This window comes from Crocuta crocuta, unplaced genomic scaffold (genome assembly GCF_008692635.1).
Source record: "Crocuta crocuta isolate KB4526 unplaced genomic scaffold, BGI_CrCroc_1.0 scaffold407, whole genome shotgun sequence".
Taxonomy (NCBI): Eukaryota; Metazoa; Chordata; class Mammalia; order Carnivora; family Hyaenidae; genus Crocuta; species Crocuta crocuta.
In genome coordinates, this window is record NW_027551557.1 from 58,978 (window position 1) to 86,172 (window position 27,195).

Below are 27,195 nucleotides of genomic sequence, written 5' to 3' on the forward strand. Positions count from 1 at the left end.
AAAAAAAAAAAAAAAAAAAAGGCAAAGGAAAACTCATACGAATGTTCCCTAAATGCTAAATGCCCTGGGGGCGCCTGGGTGGCTGAGTCAGTTAAACATCCGACTTCAGCTCAGGTCATTATCTCATGGTCCATGAGTTTTGAGCCCTGTGTCAGGCTCTATGCTGACAGCTTAGAGCCTGGAGCCTGCTTCAGATACTGTGTCTCCCTCTCTCTCAGTCCCCCTCCACCCCTACACTCTGCCTCTCAAAAGTGAATAAATATTCAAAAAAATTTTTTTAATTAAAACAAGTGTTCCTTGAATATGCAAATTCTTCAAATTACAAAAATATCATATTATATAAAACTACACATGCTACAGATTAAGACATTAGTTACGTTTCATAAAATACTAATGTTTTTATCTATATATATTTCTGCAAAGTATTAAGAAAACAAGGTAAATGCTCATTATGCCTTAAGTTGTTTTCATTGTTTTTTAAAAAATGAATCTACAGAGGTATTTACTATTATCTCATTTATAAGTGGCTATCTCCGGTTCTTCTGAAAAGTCTTATCAAAGAATATACATATAAAACAAGCACAAAATTGAACCATATTGTTAGTGTACTTTAAAAGACTAGAGTTGGAAGCTGTATATTAAAATTTTTCCCCTTTCTTCTACCTTATCCACAGTGAGTCCAGGTACTCTGTGAAAAGTACACTATCAAAGAAAAATACTGTACCAGAAATATTTATATGTATGCATACTTTTTACATGTGTGATGTATTTATATTTATGTGCTTTCTAAAGGAAACAAATGAACAAAAAATAGACCAAGAGTCTAAAACGTTTTAGGCTTCAAGCAATGAAAACAAAAACCAAACTATCTAAGCCACAGAGCCACAAAAACCAGTCTCCTTCCAAGGAGAAGCAATTACTTGCATAGCAAACTTGTAATGCTACACAGTCAACTCAATTTTAGAATATTTCTTGCACCAATTGAAATGTACATAGATTAGGAGCGCCTGGGTGTCTCAGTCAATTAAGCGTCCGACTTCGGCTCATGATTCACAGTTCATGGTTTTGAGCCCTGCATTGGGCTCTGTGCTAACAGCTTGGAGCCTGGAGCCTGCTACAGATTCTGTGTCTCCTAATTTCTCTGTCCCTCCCCCACTCATTCTCTCTGTTTCTGTCTCTCTCTCTCTCAAAAATAAACATTAAAAAAATAAAAAAGAAAGAAATGTCAACAATTATAAACTATTAACATAGAAGCAATGTGACCTGCCTTACAGAGTAACAGTTGTGCTATGAATACTTTTCACTCTAGATTTAAAGGAGATCTGATAGGGGCGCCTGGGTCGCTTAGTCGGTTAAGCGTCCGACTTTCGCGTAGGTCATGATCTCGCGGTTCGTGGGTTCGAGCCCCGCGTCGGGCTCTGTGCTGACTGCCAGCTCAGAGCCTGGAGCCTGTTTCAGTCTGTGACTCCCTCTCTCTCTGACCCTCCCCTGCTCATGCTGTCTCTCTCTCTCTCTCTCCTAGAAATAAATAAAAAACATTTAAAAAAAAATAAAAATAAAGGAGATCTGATAACACAAACAACGGAATTGTATTAGTGGGGCCTGCTCTCTCTACATGACCTACTGCCTCCAACCACTGCTGAGGCCCGAGGTCTCTCAGAGGGCACATCTACACAAATTATTCAATTGGCAATACTGTTCTATAATCACACAGTAAAATCAGGAGTAATATTTCAATAATACAAACAAAAATCATCTTTTCTCAGAAGTCTAACTCTTATGAATAGTTCTAGAGAACTGATTCTATTAGCCTGAAGGAACATTCTCTACCATGATATATGAAAAAAGACCACAATTGGAAAGAAAGGTATGAAGATTTAAAAAACGACTATTTTGCTAATAGCAACGTGCTTTAGAAAAAAAAATTTAATAAAATTTTTCAAAAATTCAAGTTTAAAGCAATCCATGAAAGAATTTTAGTCATTTATGTTAAAGGTTTTCTTCAAGTAGCTATATAAAGGTTATAATCTATCATTATCTATAATCTATAATCTAAAGAGACATTGCTTTCCACTTATTGATGAAGTCAACTAAAAGAAAAATTTATATTTAAAACTTAGTGGTAATGATACAGAATAGCATGTCTAATGTTTTATTTAAAATGCATAAGCTTTTGCTAGGTTTTTAAAGTCCTGATATTCTTGTAGGTAAATTTACTTCCTATGCCATGAGGGTTTAATCTATCACTAATATGAATTGGGGGTGGGGGTGGGTGGAGAACGTGGTCAGAACAAACACAAATCTCTGGTTACGCACAATTTTTTTAAGTTTATTTTTTTTAGTAATCTCTACACCCAAAATGGGGCTTTAACTCAGGACTCTGAGATCGAGTCACATGCTCTTCCAACTGAGTCAGCCAGGTGCCCCATACACAATTATTTCAATAGGAATCAGTTAATTAATAATAGAGCCTACCAAAGTATGGTTATACAAAAACATTTCTATATAAGCCTGAGTAACACAATAATATATACAAACACTCAAAATAACTTACACATAAAAAAGAATGGGATAGGACTCAGTATGCATCTGCAGTTCAAGCAGAACCCTAACCATTAATTATCTACTAGTTTCTTTAAAAACAATTTTTTTTTTGAAAGAGAGAGCGTGCGTGCATGAGAGGGGAGGGGCAGAGAGAGAGGGGGAGACAGAGAATCTGAAACAGGCTCCAGGCTCCAAGATATCAGCACAGAGCCTGATGCAGGGCTCAAACTCAGGAATGGCAAGATCATGACATGAGCCGAAGTCAGGTACTTAACCGACTGAGCCAACCAGGCGCCCCATATTAATCTCTTAACTAAAGTCCAGGAAAGAAACTAGTCCTAATAAGCTCAACCAATTGGTTATCTGGTTTATCTTCTACAGCTATCTTTATTCCAAAGTCTCATTTTCTAAGAAGACACTTTATAACTGTATTTGCTTCTTTTCACATGTGTAAATAAAAGATTCAATTATGTACAAAAAAGGCCTAGAAACACAATTCACAAAGACAAGGTCCACCCAAAACCCTTCACTTACTCTCAGAACAGCCAGTGGAAAGGATGGTGAAGTGCCACCCACCCTGTCCCTGTTTTATGACTGCAAGAAGTAAGTACTACGGTACTGACGCAGTTATTGCAGAACACTTATGGGTTATAAACGATAGCATCCTGTAATTTTTACTATGAAAACAGTAAGTATTGTATTATCAATTACTTCAGTTGCCAAAAATGGCCCTTTCAACCCAGGCTGACAGTCAGAACACGATGCACTACTTACTATTACTTCCAACTCTCAGTCTGTAAGTTATAAAAACTCAAATGATAGCACTGACCGGGTTACTGAGAAGCTAGCTCACTCAAAGGTATATATGACACTACAGAAAAATAAAGTTACTCACTATGTAGCTATTTACACAAAACTTAACATCTATTCTTAAATTAATATAGGATTAAAAAGAAACTAATCTGGAACTGCTATGATCACTGCTACTCTCATTGTGAAAAAGTCTGTTTTCAAGCCATGGAAATTTTAGAATACTGAAGGATATTTCCAATAATCATTTTTCTCTGTGTATGCCATTATCCCCTCATTAGCACAAATTCATTTCTGTCATATGAATTTTAAAACAAAGTATTGCAGGGGCGTCTGGGTGGCTCAGTGTGTTGAGCGTCTGACTTCAGCTCATGTCAAGATCTCAGTTTATGAGTTTGAGCCTCATGTTGGGCTCACTGCTATCAGCTCAGGGCCCACTTCACATTTTCTTCCCCCTCCTCTCTCCACCCATCTCCCACTGTGTGTGTGAGTGTATGGCGTGCATGTGCTCGCTCGCTCTCTCTCTCCCCCTGCCTCTATCACAAGAAATGAATAAACATTAAACTAAAACAAAAAAATAAAGTATTGCAACACTAAGAAATTTTAAATGGTAGAAACTACAAAAATACATACACTTGGAAATCAATTAGCTCTATAAAAACAAAATTTTCTGGTTTCAAATTTAGCAATTAAGACTAAGAGAAGTGGGGTGCCTGGATGGCTCAATTGGTTGAGCACCCAACTTCAACTCATGTCATAATCTCACGGTTCACGAGTTTGAGCTCCGTGTTGGGAGTTGTTGAGCTCTGTGCTGACAGCTCAGACCCTGGAACCTGCTTCAGATTCTGCATCTCCCTCTCTCTCTGCCTCTCCCTTGCTCATACTCTGACTCTCTCTCTCTCTCTCTCTCAAAAAATAAACAAACATATAAAAAAAAAGACTAAGAGAAATATGTTCACCTGTAACAATCTGAGTCAGGGAGGAAGTTCACTCTTACAAGACCCTTCAATTAGTAAATGTGACATTATCTATAAGTGGGTTAAAATCAAATGGGTCAGGGACACCTTCATAGCTCAGCTCAGTCAGTTAAATGTCTGACTTCGGCTCAGGTCATGATCTCTGGTTTGTGAGTTTGAGCCTAGCATCGGGCTCTGTGCAGACAGCTCAGAACCTGTAGCCTACTTCGGATTCAGTGTGCATGTATGTGTCTCTCCCTGTACCCCTCCCAGGCTTGCATTCTGTCTCTCTCAAAAATGAACATTAAAAAAACAAAAAGAAATTTACAGCATTAGTAAGACTAAGCGGTCTTAGTAACAAATACACATGGCCATACCTAAATCTAGATTTCTTTAATTTTTTCTTTGTTATTGAGACAGGAGGCTTTTCAGAATAATGCAAACGTAATCTTATTTCAGTCTGACATGTCAGCCATCCAGAATCCAGAGTTTCAACACCATCTGGCAGAGTAAATATGAAAAAGTAATTATTATACATATTGCTTTGAAACAATCTGTTAAGTACAACACACACTGACAATTCTAGTTCATGTTCACGTTTTAATACACTCAGGTTATATCACTGGAACTTGTCTCCAAAGTAAACATAGAGGTAGTATTAAATTTATCACTGAAAAAGACTTTATATGAAGTAAGGGGCAAAAAGTTAAATGAATGTTGACAATTAACCATATGTTACAACTTAAGTAAATTAAATTTAAACTTAAGTAAATTCTCACTGCATCCATTATCAAAGTTATACAAATCTATTTCTGAAAAGAATACGTGTTCCAAATACCTCTAACCTAGCAGCTGTTTTACTGGGGATCGCTATGACACTTGCAAAGCATCATGAGCTATTTAGCCACTAGGCATGGAGCTTCACATATGAGAAGGTAAGGACAAAACTGTGAGTCAATTCTGTATTCTTGCATTTCTATTTTCTGCCATAAATAAACTGCATAATCATGCTAACACTGTGTTAGCATTATTTAACTTGAAGTTTCTTGCTACCATATGCAATAAAAGTTCCATAAATACCAGATAGTTATCAACTGTTTCAAACCTGAGTTTTTTTTTTTTATCAGTAGGACCTGATAAAAAAGAAGAAACTGGGGCGCCTGGGTGGCTCAGTCGGTTAAGCATTTGACTTCAGCTCAGGTCAGGATCTCACAGTTCGTGGGTTCGAGCCCCACGTCAGGCTCTGTGCGGACAGCTAGCTCAGAGCCTGGAGCCTATTTGAGATTCTGTATCTCTCTCTCTCTGACCCTCCTCTGCTGGTGCTGTCTCTCTCTGACTCTCAAAAATAAATAAAAAACATTAAAAAATTTAGAAAGAAGAAACTTTTATGTATAATTTTAAAAGGTTTAATGATTTTCAAGTTTTAAAAATAAAGAAACCACTATCCTTTCTTAATTTTAAACTGTTCTCAGAAATGGACAAAGTTGGAGAATGGCTTTCCATCCCAAAAGCTAACTTAAGCTGAGTTTTAAGAGAACAACAACTACAAAGAAGGAAAGAAATGCTACTCATTTATAACTATACATAGTAATTAACATACAATAGAGGGACGTAATGTCATGCATTATAGTTAAGGACATGAGAAAACAACTCCATAAACCAAGCTCTCTAAAATATGTAGCATAAAAATAAAATCTTTTGTAAATAATGAGGACAAGACTCTAAAACACTAACACCAAAGCTATTCAAGTATTTTAGGCTACCTTATAATGTAATATAAATATAGTAATCCCAAAAAAATTAAGAAAAAGAAGATAAATTCCTATCCAAGTACTGTCAAAGCATGTGTATTTCTGAAGTGCATAAACACATATATGTAGTATCAGCTATTCATCTCTTGTTCACAGTCACTGTAAGCACACATTCTGCTCGCCCCTTTTATATCATTGACTTCTACAGTATAAGATCTAAAATAAAAGTGCAGTTTAGCATGATAACGCTATTATACTGTGTGAATTCCAGTCACTGAAGACAACTTGAATCCTCAGGATAAAGTATTTACTGAAGCAGAAAAATGTATGAATGCATAACATTTTCAACATATTCAGAAGTAAAAGCGTTGTCTATATACTGTAAATGCATACACACACACACACAATGCACAAACTTAGCTGAAGAGTTTAGAATGTTCAGAAATGTTAATATCAAACATGAAGTGTTAAAAGTAATAATAAATTAACAGTTAGGTATAATACCTTCAAATTAAGTATATTATCTCATACACCTGAAGTCACTAGTCAAATGAAAACAGAAAGGATAAAATTTTAAAGCTTAAAAATTATACTAGAAACTATTACGTAACAGAATGTAATTGTTTCTTGGATCTAGTCTCTATTTTCATTATCATGCTCTGTCATATTTTCCTGTGCTGTTTCTAATGAAATGTAAAGTAACATTTCAATTATTAGTTGTAAAGATTTTAAAAACTCGGTTCACTTACTGTGGATTCCAAACTGTCCATCGTCAATAATAATTTCACTTTCTAAAATTGAAGGAAAATAAGAAAACCTAGTTAAAATTCATGATGTATACAGAATGAACAACTGAGAAATTACCCACCTTAAGGATTTTTTAAAATATTAAATCTAAAATTTACAAGCAGCCCAAAGTGAATAAGCATATTTATTGTAGCCCTCAATAAAGAATTCCCTTTTAAGGAGACTAGCAAATGGTAAAAGTGCTTACAAACTTGGTGATGATTCATGGTGTTATAAGGAAGAGAAAGAAAACTCCTCAGAGAGGTGCTCTGGAGGTGCTGGGACAAACCTCTCCACCCACCAATTTATGAGACAGGCTGCTGAACAACAGTAGCTCCCAGCTGATTGTTTAAACCAAAAGTCTTGGCACAATTAAAATGCTTATTCTTATGTAGTGCATATTCTGAACTTATCTATCTAAAAAGTAATTCTCCTCAAAACCCAACTGTTCTCTATAGCCAGCTACAAGCTTTACAAACAGCACAAACTTACCTGCATACACAGAGCTGTGAGGGACTACCAAAAGAATAAGTGCTAGCACATTCCCTTCTAACAGAAATTTCAGCTAAATAAGAAAAGCTGGTAAGCCCCCCCCTTGAGAAAAACACTATCTCCCCTGCTACTTCCCTTCCCGGTTTTATTATAAACGTAAGTCTGATATATTCGTCAAAATAAGTGTGATAGTTTCCAATAAAGATTCTTGGTAGATTTCACGCAGCTCTTAAGTTTAGAAGTTATGTTTTCTAAAAGTATAATATTAATTTTTAAAAGACCAGAAACAAACATCTCACTTCTCATAATAAGTATATATATTTAACTGCAAGATGCTTCCAAACACAAATTATTTTTTAAATGTTTAATACCTAATTAATTTCCAACCTCAGTATGGGACTATTAGAATTCTAAAGAACACTACTATGAACATTCTAAATATACTATCAAAAAATGTATTAAAACATAAAAAGAAAATCCAATAAAGAGGATGGAATAAAGTATCTGCTTAAACAAGATGTGCTCTTGCCACAGAGTAAAGCAAGATCTCTCACTACTTTATAATCTAAGATAGCTACTAGCAAGCCATTTATTATCTTTAAATGCTAATTCTCTCTAGAAGCTAAAAGAAAACAGTTCTCAGCACTGAGTCTATTTACAGATGAATCCAAGTGGGTAATTTATGTATGCAAAATGAACTTCAAATTTTATAATCTCAGTATGGAAAAGGAAATTCAAAAATACTTGTATGAAGAGAAATGCCATGTTTAGGCACAAGGAAACTGAATGATGTTAAAAAAAAAACAACTGAGTATCAATATTAACATAGCCAGCAGGTATTTAAGTAAATTAGGAGGAAAATATGTCTGCTACCACCAAGAAATCTGAATGCATTCATACAGGGTTATTCAAGTATTTACTAGTTAAAAACAAAACATAACAAAACACAGGATAAATAGGATAACTTACTCTATTGTTCTTAATATTCAAAGTTAAAAATTTAAGAAATCTTTGTTTTGGATTAATTCTTTCCTCAAATGTTCTCTAAGCTCTCTGAGCAAATAAAGCCATGGATGCTCAGCGAAGAAGAATGTTATTTTACAAACTTTGTAACCACTCCAAATGAAAAGAAATATTCCACAATAAATCAATCTAATCCCCTCCCCCCAAATAACTTGGCAAGCATTTCTAACAAAGTTTATAAAGAAAGGCAAATAAGAACTGTTTAGTTCTAAAAGATCCATGATATGCTAAGTGAAATTTGCAGTACTGACAATGCATTGACCTTAAACTTTAGAATAAAAATTTATTAAATCCCACTAAGCCATTGTGCAGCATATTAGTAACTTTATGCATATGCCTCAAACAGATGCAGTTAATGCCCATACCTAAAGGGGTTATTGATCGTGGTTGTAGATGAGTCTCCCACTTGTGAACTATGACTTGGCATGGACCACCGATAGTCTGCAATTTAAAAGTTAAACGTCTGCAATAATTTCTTATATCTTATTTTCTACCCATGACTCCATTAGATGTTTGTGGCCTAAGTCTTATACTAAATATGAAACCAAGAGATTCATCTTGTTATTTATCAATATTATATGCCAAAAATCAGGAAAGTACCAGGTCACAAGACATGATGAGTGCTGGAAGAAAATGAGGGTGAGGCAGGAAACAGAGAAAAATGAGATGAAACTGGCACATAAAACCATCTTAACCTTATTCTTAAATCTGCCTACAATATTCAAAATATTTTAAAAGAAATTTTCCATCTTTAGCTGATGTTCTGTCTTAAGTTAAACTTAACACCAAATATAATTTATGCTCGGTTATGTCAGCAGTCAATGAAGTATTACTGAATAAAGTATCTCCTCTTAAGTAACTCTCCAAGTGTCTGGGAAAAGCCTAAACTCTGTGATAGTAGGAATAGTGGGTACAAGTACTTCAAGATCAATGATCACAAGTTACTGAAGGAACTAGAGGGCACAATAAAGTTCTTTATTATAGTAAGTAAATAACAAAAACATAAGATTTCTCCTAGAAACCAATGTTTCTAAAAAACACAGGAAACCCTAAAAGAAAAGACATGTACATGAGTAGCTTTGAAGAGTAAGTTTGATAAAAGCGGAAACATCTAGTTTTACTCCTTATGCCTTAGAGCTCATAAATTCATACAGTGTAACAACTAATACTGTCTTCTGTTATGAAGTTCTCTTACTAAAAGCAGAAAATAAAGCTTTATGTGTTAATATCTACAGCAATTTTAAAAAATGAACTATCAACACTTGGACGGATGTACTGTTTCCTTATTTCCCTTTAATTATTAAAAAAAAATTGACTAAACTTATGTGCCAAAAATAAAACCTTTAAATGTACATTTTAGAAGCAAAATTTCAAACTATAACTTTGTAAGATATTTTTACTTTTCACATCTTCAGAAGACATTTAATAAAAACACAAAATCAAAAAAATAAAAAATCATTATCACACCACTTAGGGATAATCACTGTCATAATCTTCAAGCCCTTTTCTAAGCATACTCTTAAAAAGTACAGAACTTGTAACTTCTCTCTATATACTGTACACTTTTAGATAACATTAAATACTCTTCTATATCATTGTATAGGATTTCAATATTGATTAACAATAAATGTGCCAAATGAGAACAAATGAGTATGAGACAAATTAGGCACAGAAAGTAATTAAACACAAGAGATAATTCTGCCACTTAAAAATAACCAGAGGTTGAAATCTTTTTTAAAACTTGCAAACTTTTGAACCTGAAAACTAAAATAGCATTAGCTATTCATTCAAATCATTAATCCTGGTATAATATAGGAAATCCTCATTTTCTCTAGCTGAATACCTAGAGGGTATTCAGGGTTTTAAGGGTTCACTTACGAACTGGTAGACTGGGCAGATGTTCTTACGTTTTGTTTTTAACGTGAAACTATTCACTATTCATCTTAAATATGGTGAATTTCATTTCCACTAAAAATAGGGAGATACATATAACCCTACATCTGCTAGATGTTCTTTACTACAACTTTTCCCTGTCACATTTTTCTGTATTTGTTTTTTAAACCTCAAACTTTCTAATGCTCAAAAGATGCAAATATATGTATTAAAAAAGGAACAATGTTTCTTAGCAATGAATAGCAGCCGGAAAGATCTAACATGTTTGACCTTCATTTTTCTCATGTCCCCTGCATGCCCTTCTTCCCCCAAAATACCCTCTTTGCTACAAAGATGGTGTAGATCTATATTCTTATAGAAGTTACTAACCACAGGTGACTTCAAAGGGTGCCAGGAACATAATATTAAATATCAGCAAAGATAAGAAGTGGAAAGAAGAGTTTGTTCTTGTATTAATTCAGGTGTGTGGGGGAACCTCACAAAGTGTTGACTACAATATCTACATTTAATCATGTAAGAATAGCCCTGTGGATAAAATATTTGATAAAGAACTTATTTTAATAATATTTCAACAACTCTGCCCTCATCCGCTTTAGCAGCAAACACACTATTCCCAGCATAAAACAACCTAGGCTTGACAAAATGGACCATTTGAGGAGCAGTTCAAAGAACTGATTCAACAGGTGATTTATAATTGTGTATATAAGTGTCCACACTACAAATCCATGTTGGTTGGTAAAACAAAATGTTACAACATAGAAAAAAATTCACCAAGTTTTAAAATACTCTGAACTTCCAAAATTCTTGTGACTACTTTATTAAACTTTAGAAGGTAATCTTAAATTTTTAGCTTACTGTTGTTCTTAAGAAAAATTTAAGACGTAAGCACTGAGAAATTAAAAATCTCAGTAATGACCCCAAAACATGCAATCCTTTTAATATGCTAACTGTAATACACTCATTCTTCAAATGACTGTATTTTTTTCTTTAAAAAAAAAAAAAAAGAAAAGTTCCATTCTGTAAAAGGTTGCCACAATTTTAAGTACTTTGGAATCAAGTGAAAGTGGATCTTTGAAGAAAATATAACATTAGCAGTCCAAGACAGTATTCCATTAATAGCACTGATAACGTTTCACAATTTAGCATATATTAAATCAGATTGTTGCTGAAATATTTCCAAACAAACATGTTAACAAAAATACAAAATAATCTATTTCTGAAAAGAAAGGAAAAACGCATAATGACTGCTTTCTTAAACAGTGACTGACATCACTCAGCAACATCAAAAGCACTGAGAGAAACAACATGTAGACTGAGGTTTTTGATCTGTTTTGTTCTAAACAAACCATGTAGCAAAATTATCAACAAGTCATGCAAATATCACTGCTTTCAAATACAAAAAATGTAAATGTAACCTAAAATTTTATTGACTGTTTTTCTACATTTTGAAAAATAAAAAAACAAAGATGCATATAAAAAGGGGTTCTGAGAAGTTTTTATTTATGATGGCAGAGGCTAGACCTATAGCTATTTAATAATCATTATTTTTAATAAGACCCATAGGAAAATGGTCACCTATGGGTAGGCAAGTAAGCATGAAGTGAAGAAGCTAGACAGACAGACATTTCTGAGATGGTTCAAATTTGAGATTAACAGCTGAGGGTATTTAACATTCAAAATAATTTCATTAAGAAAACCACTGTACAAAATGAGAACCTGGGCTATTTTGAAAATAAACAATGATATGCCTATCACAGATGATTGATTTTTTTTGTTACAGGATTTAAACAAAAATCAAGGGAGATTAAGAACAAAGCAAGAGTTTGTAATGACCTAATTATGAGTAAATGTTAACACCTATAAAAATTGAAGCAGGTAAGTTGCTGGAAAATAAAGAACTATTTCCACTGAAATGAAGGAAAAGACTCCAAAACAATAAAATTAAAAATTGGCTAACATTTCACTATAAGGTTACATTCCTAATTCCAGCCACAAATATAGAGGGACAGACATGGATTAAAAATGTTAAATGTTCACTGAAAAATTGTCTTTGGTGAAGATGTGAAATTAATGGACCATCTGCAGACTCACACCCGTGTTTTCATTCCAGGAATATCTACAACTTTTGTTTGCTATGTTTAAGATAATATTGTGATTTGTCACTTATAACATTATTTTAAAATTCAACATTATTAACATGTTATTCGAATTCTAAAAAGTAGAAAAGAATAGGTAGCCATGAAAAATTGAGAGAAAAAGGATTTCAAGACTCTTAACTTCTAAACTAAAAGGAATATGCTAGAAAAAGCAAAAGTGGAAGAAAAATATGAATGGTAAAATTTTATTTATTTGCAATAAAATTTCAGCAATGGAAGGGACCTAGGAAATCTATAGTTCAAGCCCTTCATTTTTATCTATAAGGAAACTAAAATATGAAGGTCAAGTGACAAGATCACACGATTTTTAGCTTAGGCTCTACAAATGCTTGGGTAGACTACTTCCTAAGACTTTTGACCCAGCAAAATTCATCTTATTATTCATTTCAGTCTTTCAATGTTTCATAATTACTTTGTTTTCCTATCATTCTTTATATTCCTAAAATATAGATTCCAATAGCTTACATCATCTTACAGTTTAAGGCTCTTTGTACATTAGTTTTATCATCTGACAATGCATAATGGAGACAAAGTTTCATAATTATTTCTACTTAAAATGTTTCACTTAAAAAGCGCCACCAACTTTTAAAAGAAAAGTGTCACTTTAAGCTGGCATGTGGGAGAAAAACCCTCTAGCTATATGCATGGGATTTTATGTAGCTATTTACTCTAGTCCATGAAAAACATACTTACCATGGCAGCCCCTGCATCACACGGTACATGTGTACACGATACAGAGCACCTACTTAAAGAAACACACTCACCAACACATACTGTAAACTTTTGCAAGTATTACAAGGGGAAAAACTTGTTTTTTACTGTAAGCAGACTTCTTGCCAATTTTTCCAGAAAGGCAATTTGGACTGATTTGCTGCTTCTGGCTACATTTTTAATGAAGAAGAAAAATACTGTAGGTTGGCTTAGTTTGATTGTGTTGACAATAGTCTTACTTTAGAAAACTATGCCCAAAGGACTCATTATGATTTTTCTTGTCCAAATGCCCCTTTAAGTAAAATTTAGTTGATTTCACATATTACAAATTTTACATACCAGGATCCTCAGATAAACCTTTGACATCATGTGTTACGACCTACCTTCCCTGCACAATCGTTCAATTTATACTAAAAAATTTTGCCACAATGCATAACCCCTATGCCAAATAAATGATCTTAAGTCATTAAAATGAGACTATTGTCAAGATAAGCCAACGCAAGGATCAACCATAATTAGTTTTAATTACTGAGTAGTCACAATATATTCTTGGAATAAGAAACGTAATAGGTGCAAAAGACAGCTGAAGTGGCTTTGTCAGTTTTTTCTTTTCTATAATGGTGGCTAAGAGAATGAGTAACAGTGGCTGCTTGCATTTTTCACATGTAACAAGTATTCAATGATCCCAAAGGGAAATGAAATTTTTAAAAAGGGTATTCCATGCTTTGCTTCCTAAACTCCTGCCTAAACCCCTGTTCACATGCAGCCCAAGTGTGCTCAGAGATAAAAATCTGAAGGAAAAGAATCCTTTCAGGAATAAGCATCTTTAAAATAAGAGGGAAGAATCATTTTTTTTCTTTTCCAAATATGAAAACAATCCCCAAATAATAAATCATTGTGAGCAAGCAGACTAGATTTAACAGGTATTCCAAAAGCGTTCAGAAAAGATCCTAATCTATCAACACCATCGTTGAAAAATCTAAGAGGAATGACTTCAAGTTTTCATAGGAGTTAAAACAATGCAGCCACTGAGAGATGGCTGTTATGAAATAATTTTTTAAAAGAATTACTCAAAGCTGGCTATATACTCCTCCAAATGTATTTAAACAACATAAGGATTTTTTAAAAAATGAAACAAAAAGAAAACCCTTATAACTGGTTACTAACAGGTTTACAAAGGTTACAGAAAATGTACAGCTACTGAGAACATTCATTTGTCATTAAAACCAATTTCATAACAAGAATACTGCAGAATATACTTACTATTAGTCTTTTAAAACTCCATTGCAGACATCGTCTGCCTCTGAAGTGGCTACTTCCTTGATTTTTAGTTCTAAAATATTATTATGCTAGAGTTCTGTTTTCCTTACTTGATCCAAACAAATTCATATTATTTTTAATGTTTCCAAACTTAAATTAGTTGCTTTTGAAAGAAGTAAGTTTGTTAAAGACACTGGAAACTAGATAAAGAAAACATACCTTTGGTTCTAAAAAGCACCCTCTGAAGTAGCGGTACTGAACTGATACTCCTCTAGTGAGTACAATGGTTGCTTTCCATAACATGCTGTGAAAAAAAGAATTAGAGAGGCAGCATTAAGATCAAACTAAAGTGCATAAAGCCTTCACAATTCAGAAAATCCCTCAAGCAAGGTCTGTGACCAATACCGTTTATTTATTTCTACACAAAATTTTACTCCAGGCCTACCCAGCACCAGGCACTGGGAACACAGTGATGAATAAGGCAGAAAGAGCCCTATCTTCAAGCAGACTGCTTTCTTGTGAGGGTAGACAAATAATCAAACATACACAGTAAGGGATGTTCAACCTTTCTGACATGCAGGAGGTTTTAGAGGAGAGGCCTCAATGAGGAAGAACTGTCTGATAGGAGTCCTACATAATAAGAGGGAACCTGTCATAAAAGAGCCAGGAAAAGTATTCCAAAGAGAAAAAGTAGCACAAAGGTGGAAGCCAGAGTCTGAGAATTCTCTGACTTCTCACCTAGTTAGAGATGTTACAGGGCTAAGAGGCTTTAGGGCTGAGGCAGGCAAGCTATTCTCATGTTCCCAACTGTCCCATGTTCTGACTGTCCTGCCCTGCTTCTCGCTAATTCATTCCTGTAGCCAAGCAGTATCTGTATCTTACTTGTCTCAACTCAAAAGTCTTCCTCCAAACAATGCTATGCTAACAGAGTCTACTGATATTCTAAAGCTTTGACTCAACAGTGAAAGAAATCACTACAATTCATGATTATAACTGACTCTTACCTTCCAATCATAGACCATAGTGTGATCCAAGGACCATCAGTATCATCTTGGAGCTTGTTAGAAATCCAAATTTTTAGGCCACACCTAGAGACCTAATGAATTAGAAACTCTGGGGGGAGGGTCCAACAATCTGTAATTTAACAAGCCTCCAGGTGACTCTGATGATGAACACCTAAGTTTGAGAGCCACTGTCATAGACCATTACCCAAACATTAATTCAGCCTGAATAGTTCGGTGAATAAACAGCAGCTCCAAATGTTCTTCCATGATACCAGATGGCTACTACTGCTCCCCACCTGGCTCTGCCAAGACAGGCTGTAGGGCATTAGCCTGACTCTGACTCAATCCTGGTTCCTAGAAAAAATCCACAACCAGCTGTCACCCATGGCCAACAATTAGATTAATCTGGTAGTAATAAAACACACATGCCTTGGCTCTACCCTAGGAGACTCTGATTTCATAGTTCTGGGTGGAATCTGGTCATATGGCATCTGATCAAACTTCCCAAGGTATCTGAATATATAAGGCTGGTTGAGAATCACTGCTATAAAACAAGAATAGCAAATGCTTGGCACATGTGCCCTCCTACTCTTCCCTGGTAAGCCTCAGAAGCCTTTTCAACACAGCATCCCAGGCAGACTCTACCAACTCTGAGGTGAAAGTATTTCTCACCTCTGCTACCAAAAAAACAGCAAATCTCTAATACTACCTCATTCATAAACAGCCAGACTATGCGAGACTAGCCCCACATGTACAGTAGGATTAGCAAGAAGCTTTGAAACATGTGCTGGGGCCTCTCTCTCAAGCCTTATTCCTCATTCCCCAGGGACAGGATCTAGCTATTTTTTAAAGCCCTCACAAGTAAGTCTAACATACACTCCTCGTTAAGAACCATTGAATGAATGAGAAGAGATAGTAAGAGCAAAGCAATGAGTTTTTTTTACTCCATTTCTCTTAAATAAAGGTTGCAAAATTAAAAATGAACCAGAACTGTTCAGTGACAAAAAAAACATAATCTGATGAAATTTAAGAAAAAGGAAGACAGAGAGGCAACGAGGTTTAGTGCACCTGCCTGATTTTGACTAGCCCCCTCATATCCTGCCCCAAAATACCATAAAATCTATAAGAGCAAATAAAACCACAAGTGACCCACATTTTCTGCATTATTAGGAAACAATACTATGACCTTCAAATTATCTGTAAGTTGGGAAAAAAATCCTAATAGAGCTGTTGTCACTACAAGCCTATAGGTAGGGAAAGGCTTAAGAAATTCTAAGAAACAGGAGGCACCAGAGGCCTTAGAAGCAGACCACACTGAGGGGGCACCTGGGTGGCTCAATGGATTCAGGGGACAACTCTTGACCTCAGGGTTGTGAGTCCAAGCCCTGCATTAGGCTCCACGCTACACATGAAGTTTACTTAAAAAACAAACAAATGCAGAGCATACTGAAATCCAAACAAATGGTATTCTAAAACACCAGAAAGGGGGCGCCTGGGTGGCTTAGTCGGTTAAGCGTCCGACTTTCGCTTAGGTCATGATCTCGCGGTTCGTGGGTTCGAGCCCCGCGTCGGGCTCTGTGCTGACTGCCAGCTCAGAGNCTTGTATCATCTACTTCTTTCCTCCATGTGAAACTGTATGTTTATCTGTAGACATGAATCAATTACATTTGTTTTCTTCAGTAAGGCAAAAGTGGCTGGTCCCTTGAAGTTACGTAGTTAAGTGTTATCTGTTCACATAACTTTGACCAGGTTGGCTGAAAGGGACTTACAGGTCACAGGTCAGCCCAAGCATCCAGAGCAGAGTTGTGTTTTAGGAATGAGTTCAGAAAGACATGAGGTTTTACTTCAGACTAGAATGGCTGATCTGAAACCGGAGGAAAAACCAGCCACTAAAAGAGGATAAACATCTCATTCCTCTGTGATCCGAATATTTACCAATTAACCTTTACTTGCTTCTTATTCTGTGTCTCCCTCTCTCTCTGCCCCTCCCCCACCTGTGCTATCTCTCTCTCTCTCTCTCTCTCTCTCTCAAAAATAAACTTTGGGGTGCCTGGGTGGCTCAGCTGGTTAAGCTTCCGACTTTTACTCAGGTCATGATCGCATGGTTTGTGAGTTCAAGCCTCATATCAGGCTCTGTGCTGACAGCTCAGAGCCTGAAGCCTGCTTCAGATTCTGTGTCTCCCTCTCTCTCTGCCCCTCCCCTGCTCACTCATGTTTTGTCTCTCTCTCCTTCAAATATAAGTAAACATTAAAATAATAATAATAAATAAGTAAATAAACATTAAACAAAAGCTGAGAATTGGTTGAGAAAATGTATCACACTAATGACAAATAAGGAAGAGTGTTTTATAGATGTTTTTTTCTTTTCCTTACCTTATGTTATCATAGTGTGTTATTTCCCTTTGCTTTGCCATTGGTGCTCCTCTAACTATTTGCTGCAAAGGACCGATTTTTATTTGCTTGCCTGTCCTGCAACCAATACTTCCAGTCTATATATCCAGCACAAGAGACGAGTCCACAATGACCCACATGAATGTCCCAGCAATGTCAAATTGCTATAAACATTGCTTGCTCTTCATTTCTGTATTTCTCACATATGCACTAACAATAAAGGTTTTTTCCTCTAGCACTGGCCCACAGGCCACATTTTCAATAGCACTGCTCTACAGGAAAACAGAATTTGAGCTTAATAATCACATAACCTGGTGTTTCTCCCTAGGGCCACTGCATGTGTTTGTATACTATTTAAGATCTCATCTCTCCTTACCTCCTGCACATACATTTTGACAACCCATAACACTTCCAAATATCCCCAAGTGAAGATGTTCCACCTTTACTGTGGACATTCACTGATTCTTTACTGTGTAGATGAGGTAACCTAGGCCTAGGGAAATCAGATCTGCCCAGGATCACAGTTAACTGAAGAAATGACCAGCACCCAGACCCTCGTTTCCCCAGTACAATGCACCAATACACCCATGCTAAGTTTAGTGCTGTATTTAATACCAGCTGTGAATTCATTTCAGTACACTAGCTAACATACCTGTTCCATTCTCTGCTAAAGGAAATTATTTTATAGACTAAAGCAAAAATTAGATCTTTTATCAAGAACGTGTACTGAGAGGGGCACCTGGGTGGCTCAGACAATTATAAGTATCTGACTTTGGCTCAGATCATGATCTTGTGGTTCATGGGTTCGAGCCTCATGTCAGGCTCTGGCCTTAAGCTTAGAGACTGCTTGGGATTTTCTCTCTCTTTCAGCCCCTCCCCTAATCGTGCTCGCTCGCGCTCTCTCTCTCTCTCTCTAAAATGAATAAACATTAAAAATAAAAATTTAAGAAAAAAACATACTGAGAGCCAAAAAAATAATACCTAAAAAGTTAAGAGAAAAAAAAGAGGGGTGCCTGGGTGTCTCAGTCGGTTAAGTGTCCGACTTCGGCTCAGGTCATGATCTTACAGTTCATGAGTTCGAGCCCCATGTCGGGCTCTATGCTGACAGCCAGCTCAGAGTCTAGAGCCTGTTTCGGATTCTGTGTCTCCCTCTCTCTCTGACCCTCCCCTGCTCATGCTGCCTCTTTCTCTCTCTCTCAGAAATAAGTAAAACATAAAAAAAAAAGAAAGAAATAGCAATATAAGCCCGTTATTTAGAAAAATGGCAGTCACTAACAAAAGAAACAGCCAAAAGCTGAAAATGGTTGAGGGGTGGAAATTGAGAAACAGAGAAACTTGTTTATTTACAACCAATCCGTACAACTACCTCACTCTTTTGCACATGTGAGAATTCTGATAAAAATTAAAACTAAGAGAGGGAAAGTATACAAAGGTATCTTATAAACCCCGCCAAGTTTAAAATGTGAATGTCACAATTACTCTGTAAACTGTTATTTGCCTGCTTACCTTTCACCTGTCTCATTTTCGGGAAGAAGAGCCACAGCATTTTGAGGACTCCAGTTTCCCAAAGCATCACAGCTTCCACATATGGCAAAAACTTCTCCTAAAGAAACAGAACAATCAGTTACAGTGGGACAAGTATGGAAGTTTCAAATTTTAGTTTAAAGAAGCAAGAAAGGCGCAGTCAGTCCCACTAGTTCACCTGGACGCAGAGTCCCCTTTAGCAGAGACGGAGGAGCCTCACTGGAGACACGCCCCGGACCCAGGCACCGCACCAAAGCCTGTGTGCCTAACTTCACCTACCTCTACAGAACCAGAGCCAGAGAAAAGGAGGGGTGTGTAGGGAGGAGTTATTCTTCATTTGTTCAACCACTTAACTGAGCCAGTAACAAGCACCAAGAAGACAAAGTGATCATGCCACAGTTCCTACCTCTAAGGCAGCTTCCAATTTAAAAAGGCAAACACTAAATGCATGTAAGTATTCTAGAGAAATGGTAACCAGTATTTTCCAGGAACTCAAACAGTGGCTATTAACAAGCTAAACATCAAAAAAATTATTGATGGGAAAGGAGCAATGTAACAACAACAATAGCAAAAAATGCTCAAAACAAAGACTCACAGAGTAAAAAATCCAACTTTCCTTATTAAAATAATGACTACTGCTTTACTTAAACACTTCTCATCAAGAGACAAACCAAAATACAACTATTGCCTATATCTGCTGAATGTTGTATATTCAGTAAAAGTCTACAATTTCTTGGATATAAGTATGAAGACGTCTTTGACTTATGTATCAATATATTCTCAATTACTATATTAAAATTCAAAAGAAAAAACTGAGCCCAAGTGAACAAAGTTCCAGACAAACTCCTCCACATGCTGAGTAGTTTTTAGGCACTACTCTAGTAAAACGAGAACTATAGTTCTACTGCACGAACACGCTGTAAGCTTGGATTGTCTAAAACTTAACTAAAATCTCAAGTGTGATAGTCATTCAGTAGTTTTCAGGGTTCTAAATACATGTCTGTCAAGCACAGAGTGGTTATGTATAGAGATTTCACATCAAAATACTCACCAATCCTTTAGAGTAACCAGACTGTTTTGCAATTAACAGGTTAGCACTACCTTCCCTGAGTAAAAAAGATAAATACTGTTGCTAAATACAAATATTCATTCCCAAAGTCATATATGTTGCTATGCACATATTCCTCTCTTTTGCACCTACAGATTCTCCTACATTCACATCTGCCACTATCTTCCCTCTAGTCATTAAGAATGAGACCCCCATCAAGCTGACCCTTCTGTGGCTAATTCTGCAGTTGGTCCATTTGCCTGGCATGGCCAAGCTCCTCCTCCTAGCTTAAACTGCTTGTGAACAATTCTCTAAGAGAGTACAATACAGTTCTACAGTCTTCTGTCCACAGAGAAGGCTATACACTGGACTAGAGGTGAGCTCTTGACTCAAGGGAGCCAAGCTATCAGCTGACTAGCAATCTTCAATCTGCAGAATCCTGCCCAGAGATGGAGCTTTACCAAATCTTCTTGGCTAAGAATTTGAAGTTGGACAAACTCACACTCTGTCAACTGCTCTGATGGCTGCTACCAAAGATGCTGGATAAACACAAGTGAACCATTCATTCATTCTTTGAACACATATTTACACCTGCTCTGAGGCAGGTACTGTGTTAAGTGCAGCCATTCAGCATGAACACAAAGTCACAGTTTCACAGTGGTTACAATTTATCTATAAATAAAACAGACTCAAATAAAATCTGAAAAGTACTATAAAAAGTCCTGAAACTCTGAATTTCACAGGGATCCTAAACTAGCTAAATGCAGGGTTAAAGTAAGGAGAGTTAAAGGGGAGAAGGGAGGCCAATGATCTAGACAGAGGTAACAATTTGAAAAAGCCCCCAAAGAGGGAAGGAATGTAACAGATTTGAGGAACTGCTCAGTATAGTCACAGTATATGAAATATGGAGATATATACCCCAGGCATGATACTGTTTTGATTGGCTAGCTTAGACTAAAATTATTTCAAACTGCTTTAGCAGACAGCAAGAAATACAATTAGCCAATAAAATAAAATAAAATCACAAAAAGGGAACAAAGGTACCTTAGCCACCTAATCTCATTTTACCAACTTCTTGCACTAGCAAAATTTCCCTCATTTTCATAGTACTTAAAAATCAGAGCCCAACTATCTGTGCAAAATTAAGTAAATCACAGCTTTCTTGGATAACATGAGACTAAGATATTTACCATTTGGGGAAATTTTTTTTTCATGAGTTTACCATACTCTAAGCACATTTCTGACATCAGGCAAGCCCTAAAGATATCTTCATCTAAAAATTAGGCCCATTGTAACAACAAACTCCATATTTAAGACATTCCAGATTTTTTAAAATGCTCATTTAAAATTTTGTTTAAAAAAAAAAAAAACTTTACAATACCTGGTAAAAGAGTTCCTCTTATTTCAAAGGTAACCTGAGGAGGTGTCATTCTGAATGGATTTATTTTAAAATGTTGTGCTAGGAAGAAGAAGAGAAGATGTCATTTACTATATATAAAAATCTTAACTCTAGAAAGCTACCACCAAGAAACAAATTTAAAAACCTCAAATCTCAACTGTGAGCAAAAGATTTCAGAAAATTTATATATAAAGACTGGATTATTTAAGAAGTACCTAGCAATTTTTAGGGCCTAATGTTAAAATCTATTCTGTGTGTACAGGCCAGAAAGACTGCAAAACAAGTGTGTCCAGACTTTTTTTAAGGATTCAAGATTCTCTGGTTACAAACTTTCTTTTCTGATAAGCAGCTATTCTGAACTCAACCCATCTTTCCCAACCAGGCTCATGTTATGAAGAAAAAAAAGCAAAACAAAAACAACAGCAACTTTAGATAGAAAAAAAACTTGGCTCAAGAGAGGATTTCTACTTCAATAAAGTTTCAACTTTAATAATAACAAGGAAACAACTGAAGAACTTAAGTACCATTCACTGAAACAAACTATAACTGTTCAGCAACAAGAGGGAGATTCTGCTTCTAAGTAACATAACTAACAATTTAAAAAGAAACACCATGCCTGGGGGGGTTCAGTACGTTGAGTGTCTGAGTTGAGTCTGACTTCGGCTCAGGTCATGATCTTGCCGTTCATGAGGCTGTGCTGACAGCTCAGAGCCTGGAGCCTACTTCAGAATCTGTGTTCCCTCTCTCTCTCTGCCCTTCTCCGGCTCATGCTCTATTCCTCTTTCTCTCAAAAATAAAAAGACATTAAGAATTAAAAAAACAGAACACAAAACTCTCCCCCATAAATCATTCTCTTCAGATTTTCTATGTATTAATCATAGGACTGTCATTACTCTAGTTCTGTAGACTGGAATTAGAGTCTCGACTCTGCAATCTATTACCAAACCCTGTTGATTCTAATTGATCTTACATCCATGCCTATCTGTCTACAGTCTGAACTTCATTAAAAATCCTAAGTATCCTAACCTGTGTTTTGGCTTCTAAATGTCTTCCCAAGGATATATTTTATGTCAGAATATTCTTCCTCATGTCCCTGGCTTGAAATTACTGTGATTACTTATAAAAATCTAAACCTGTAAGCCTTTGATGTCCTATCCACATTTTCTCTTTCGCTGATTTTTCATTACTTCATTGTTTTTTCCAGCCAAGCCAATCTGTTTACATCCCCTAATTTAAGTACCTGAGGGAAGATAAACAGATTTTTAAAAATATATACAATATTAATTTTAAAGTAGGTTATGTAATTTAAATAGAGAAAGAACCCATACTCTACAGAAGGGAAGATCATATTCTACATAACTTCTCCAACTCCCTCCAAATTTCACCTGATGTTCCTACAAGAATTCCAATGCCTCTACTCCAAATCATTTCATTAATATACCAGCATGTTATCTGCATTTATACATTACTTCATTTAAAAAAAATCAGTTTTTAATCATAAATCATAATTGTCACAGCTATTCATTCATATGTTTTCCCCTTTCCATCCCCATGAATACACGCACAGCTCTGCGATGGGCACTTAATGAACACTGCTACTCCAGTAACTACACTTCAAAGTCAAGGTGGATCTACAGCAGCAGTTCTGGCTGGGGGAATACTGCTGCATCTAGTGGGTAGAGACCAACAGTGTTGCTAAACACCATGCAATGCACAGACCAGCTCTCCACAAATCATTATCCAGCTCCAAATATTAATATAGCTGAGGCTGATGAACCTGATCCAATGGGGACTGCTATGAAGGTCAAGAACCCAGGCTCAATGTTAGCTACGTATTATTTATCATCCCACTTTCATCCATTATAAGATGCAAATGTTGAATATATTAAGCAAGACCATCAGGAAATGTGGTTTCATATCACCTAAATACAGAATTCCCTATTTGACAACTCTACTATTTCAATTAGAAAATCCAAGACTGTGCACTGGAGAAAAACCTGTCCGTGATCAAAATAATTTCTAAGATGCCTTAATTCACTTTCTGTGTCTAAGAATAAACGACATCTATTTAAAGCGTATAGATCCAGTTCTAGCAAAGAATGTTCTAAATCTAAAAATAGCTATACATTGTTACCCCTCATCAACCAATCATGATCCAAATATCTTATTAGCTCTCCTTTAACATGACATATGAATCTGAGTATAACTCTAAGAGTAAGAATAGTCCTTTCCTAATAATTAAAGAGGACTGAAACACTGCAATCTTACATTTAATTATTCATGTCATATAAAGAAACCTCAAGGCTAGCAAAAGAGCTTGGCTTTATGTAACTGAATTAATTTTGAGACACAGCAAAAAGCCTCATCATCCAGCAAAACTGCTGAATAACCAACCTCAATCTCTACCCAGAACTTCTACTTTCACCCAGTGTTTATGGTCACAGTTTTCAACTAAGACTACATAATCTTGTATACATCATTTCATAGGTGGTACTTAACTATTTTTGATCAATTTTAAGTATCTATTTTAACCAATTTTAGGGAAATCAAATATAATTATTACTATATATTAAAATCAACTAGTACCAAATTACCTCTAAGTTTCTACTGCATTAAACGAGAAACTTACACAATAAATTTAATGGAAAAATTCAACTAATTATTAAAATGGACTTTCATTCTTAAGGCTGCTTCTAAGAGTGGCCATAGTAACTTGGCTGTAAACAGCTGCAGTAAATGTACTATATACAAAACTATATACACAACCACAAAAATACCGCCCCAGAAAAACCTCCCTGGACATCAACAAAAGCATCATTTTCCGCTTAGATTGCCCAAAGTCCTAAGTCTGGTTTAATTTCCACCCTTCCTCCTCCCACAACTTAATGCCATACCAAATGAAAGCCTGGGGAGCTGCTCCTACACCAGTTTACTTGATCGCGGACAGAGGCCAAAATTCTGGGGCAGGACTGGCGCACACAACTTGAGCACCGAGTTATCACCAAAACAGTGACAAAGTAAAATACTGTCCTGTCACGAAACGCAAAATTTACACACCCACCAACACTTCCTCTTCTTCCAAACAAGCCAAAAACAACACAACAACAACAAAACAACCAAACCAAAACCATCCCAACTTGGAGGGGGGGAGGTCTTCCAGATATACACAAAACAAGATGAACAATGCTAGTCCTTTTATGTACATGAGCTGACTGTAAATGTTATTTAACCAACTCAATTTGTTTTATATATAACCTCCATTCTGTGTTTTTTGAAGGTAAACACAAACAGTATTCTCCTGAGATTTTGAGTAGCATTTAACACTATTTTAACTTTTTTAAAGACTCAAGCAATTAGTAAAGTCTGACATTGCAATTTACATTCAAGAAATATTTCAGAGTTTACTACCTGGCAAAACAAATTCTACTCTATTCTTTTTGTCAAATAAAATTACCCCAACACATGACCTTACTGGTTTACCAGCTTGGGGAACAAAAGGGATTTTTAAGCAAACCAAAGGTACAGGGACATTTAGTTTAGAGCTACACTGAGGTCAGAGATATTTTTAGCTAAAGTGTGTTTTTCTGGCCAAAAAGAACATCTCTGTCTTCCTTCAAATTTAAAACAATAAATAAATAAAAGCATTTCCAAGTCTTGCTCTTTCCTAGACTCTAGCAGCTTTGGTCCTCATAACTGGCTATAAGGAATACACAAAACGCCAAGGTTTTTCAGAGTCAATTTCTGTTCATCGTGTTGTAGGATCATTACAACCCCACAATTCTGACCCCAGTACAGGTGAGCCAGTATTCTGATCAAACATATACAGACATGAATGGATTTTTATAAAAGAAAGCATTTCTGGAGATTTCACTAACATTAACTCCTTTATTCAACTTTGTAAACAATGCAGTAAAACTTTCCCAAACGTTTTCGACTTCACTTGGTCTTGCTATTATTTCACGTACAACTCACATACTTTTCCTGGTGAAGTTACATGCAAAGATTTGATTCACCAACCTCCTTTTTCTACGTATCAAATTTGGTCCACTCTGCCACTGTGAGATTTCTTCTGTGGTCATTATTCTTCTGAACACAGCTCTCCTAAATCTTACTTTGTCTAGAATTCTGGGTCTCCTAGGGTCTTAAGTCCAGAAGAGATGAGGCCAGGTGCAGTTTGGTCTATTGGCTTCACCCTGAGTTATTCGTATCCGGTACATCAGGAGTTGACAGAAGGACTGAGAACTTGTATCTACTTCTCAGCTAAGTCACAACTGTCAAATGTAGCAACATGGAGGGACATGAAGGGGCAGAGGAGGGGGGAGCTGCTGGGGACAAACAGGGAGAGCCACAGGGCAGTATGAAGAAAACATCCTCAGGTCCAAACATCCTGCTCGATTGGACCTTCTTCTACATTGGCGCCGCATCAGACTACCCAGCTGCCTCAAAATGAAAGAATTCTCTACAATTCAGGACGGAATCCGTGCATGATTCACTTTATAACCGGGCAGTGGGTTTCCCGCACAAGTCATCAAGGTGATCTGAAGGGCTCTGGGAAAGTACAGCTTTGGCAAGAAGGTGCAGCTCTCCCAAAATCGTATGGACAGCAAAGATGTCTATTCTTGGAACCTCTTCCCAGGACAGGAAGGCACTTTGGGCTTTTTCTGGAATATAACTGAATTATACAAGCATACCTTCGACTATGCGGTTGGGCAATTTCAGAAAATAAGCAGTTGCCCAAACACTATGAATTACTTCTAGACGGATCGAGTGGTGGTGGGCGAGGGGCAGGCTGAGGGTTAGGGGCACACAAACGACTTCAGCGCCAATTTTTGTTTCTTCGTTCCTTCAGTTCGTGTCCTCGTGGTGGTCTTAGGCTCCGTGCATTCTGGTACATGGAAAAGACTGTACTTCACACATTTTTCAGAGGGGAACTAATTAGCACCAGGCGGCCCAGCGGAATCGCGGCAGCAAACAATAAAAGTCGGATAAACAGAGACTGCCCACCGACGTGGGGGCGCGAAGGTCCAGGCCGCTGTTTCTCCCCCGGGAGGTGGGGGCGGGGGCAGTGCCCGCCGGGGCNAGTCCCCGCCGTGAACATTTTCCGAAGACCTCGCGCCGCGGCGGGATGCCGCGCCTACACCCGGGTTCGGGACCTAGACGCGTTCCTTGGCTGATTCGCGAAGCCGCTTGAGGACGACCAAATGTAGAAGCCGGAACTGCAGTTCTGAATGCATTTTTTTGCCATTCAAAAGTGATGGAAATTAGCAGGCCTGATGTTTTCTGGAAACTTTCTTTCGTTACAAGACAGCAAGCACATTTGGGCCAAACCTTTAAAGTTGAAAACGATAATTCGGTGACCTAAGATGTTTGAGCGTTTCTATTACAAAGCAGAGTCACCTGGCAGCTGTCAAATTCGCATTCTCAGGACCTTTTCAACCCTGCCTTAT

At 36.6% G+C, this 27,195-nt stretch overlaps 1 protein-coding gene across 7 annotated transcripts in view; it reads right to left on the bottom strand.

The window, feature by feature from the left end:
* GPCPD1 (glycerophosphocholine phosphodiesterase 1) overlaps positions 1-26,720 on the bottom strand; it is a 57,740-nt gene extending 31,020 nt beyond the window's left edge. Inside the window, exons 1-8 of one of the 7 annotated variants that reach the window (XM_077749128.1) lie at positions 24,643-24,761; positions 22,365-22,532; positions 21,731-21,808; positions 19,284-19,380; positions 14,602-14,686; positions 8,728-8,803; positions 6,811-6,852; positions 4,688-4,811 (exon numbers count right to left, since the gene is read on the bottom strand). In XM_077749128.1, the coding sequence (XP_077605254.1) occupies positions 4,688-4,811; positions 6,811-6,852; positions 8,728-8,803; positions 14,602-14,686; positions 19,284-19,380; positions 21,731-21,779 (473 nt within the window). In that variant the 5' untranslated portion in view covers positions 21,780-21,808; positions 22,365-22,532; positions 24,643-24,761. Of the gene's footprint in view, positions 1-4,687; positions 4,812-6,810; positions 6,853-8,727; positions 8,804-14,601; positions 14,687-19,283; positions 19,381-20,352; positions 20,408-21,730; positions 21,809-22,364; positions 22,533-24,642; positions 24,763-25,765; positions 26,382-26,439 lie in introns of those variants that run through there. The other 6 variants (XM_077749130.1, XM_077749129.1, XM_077749131.1 and 3 more) reach the window with 6 other exon arrangements.
* Positions 26,721-27,195: the final 475 nt, after the last annotated feature.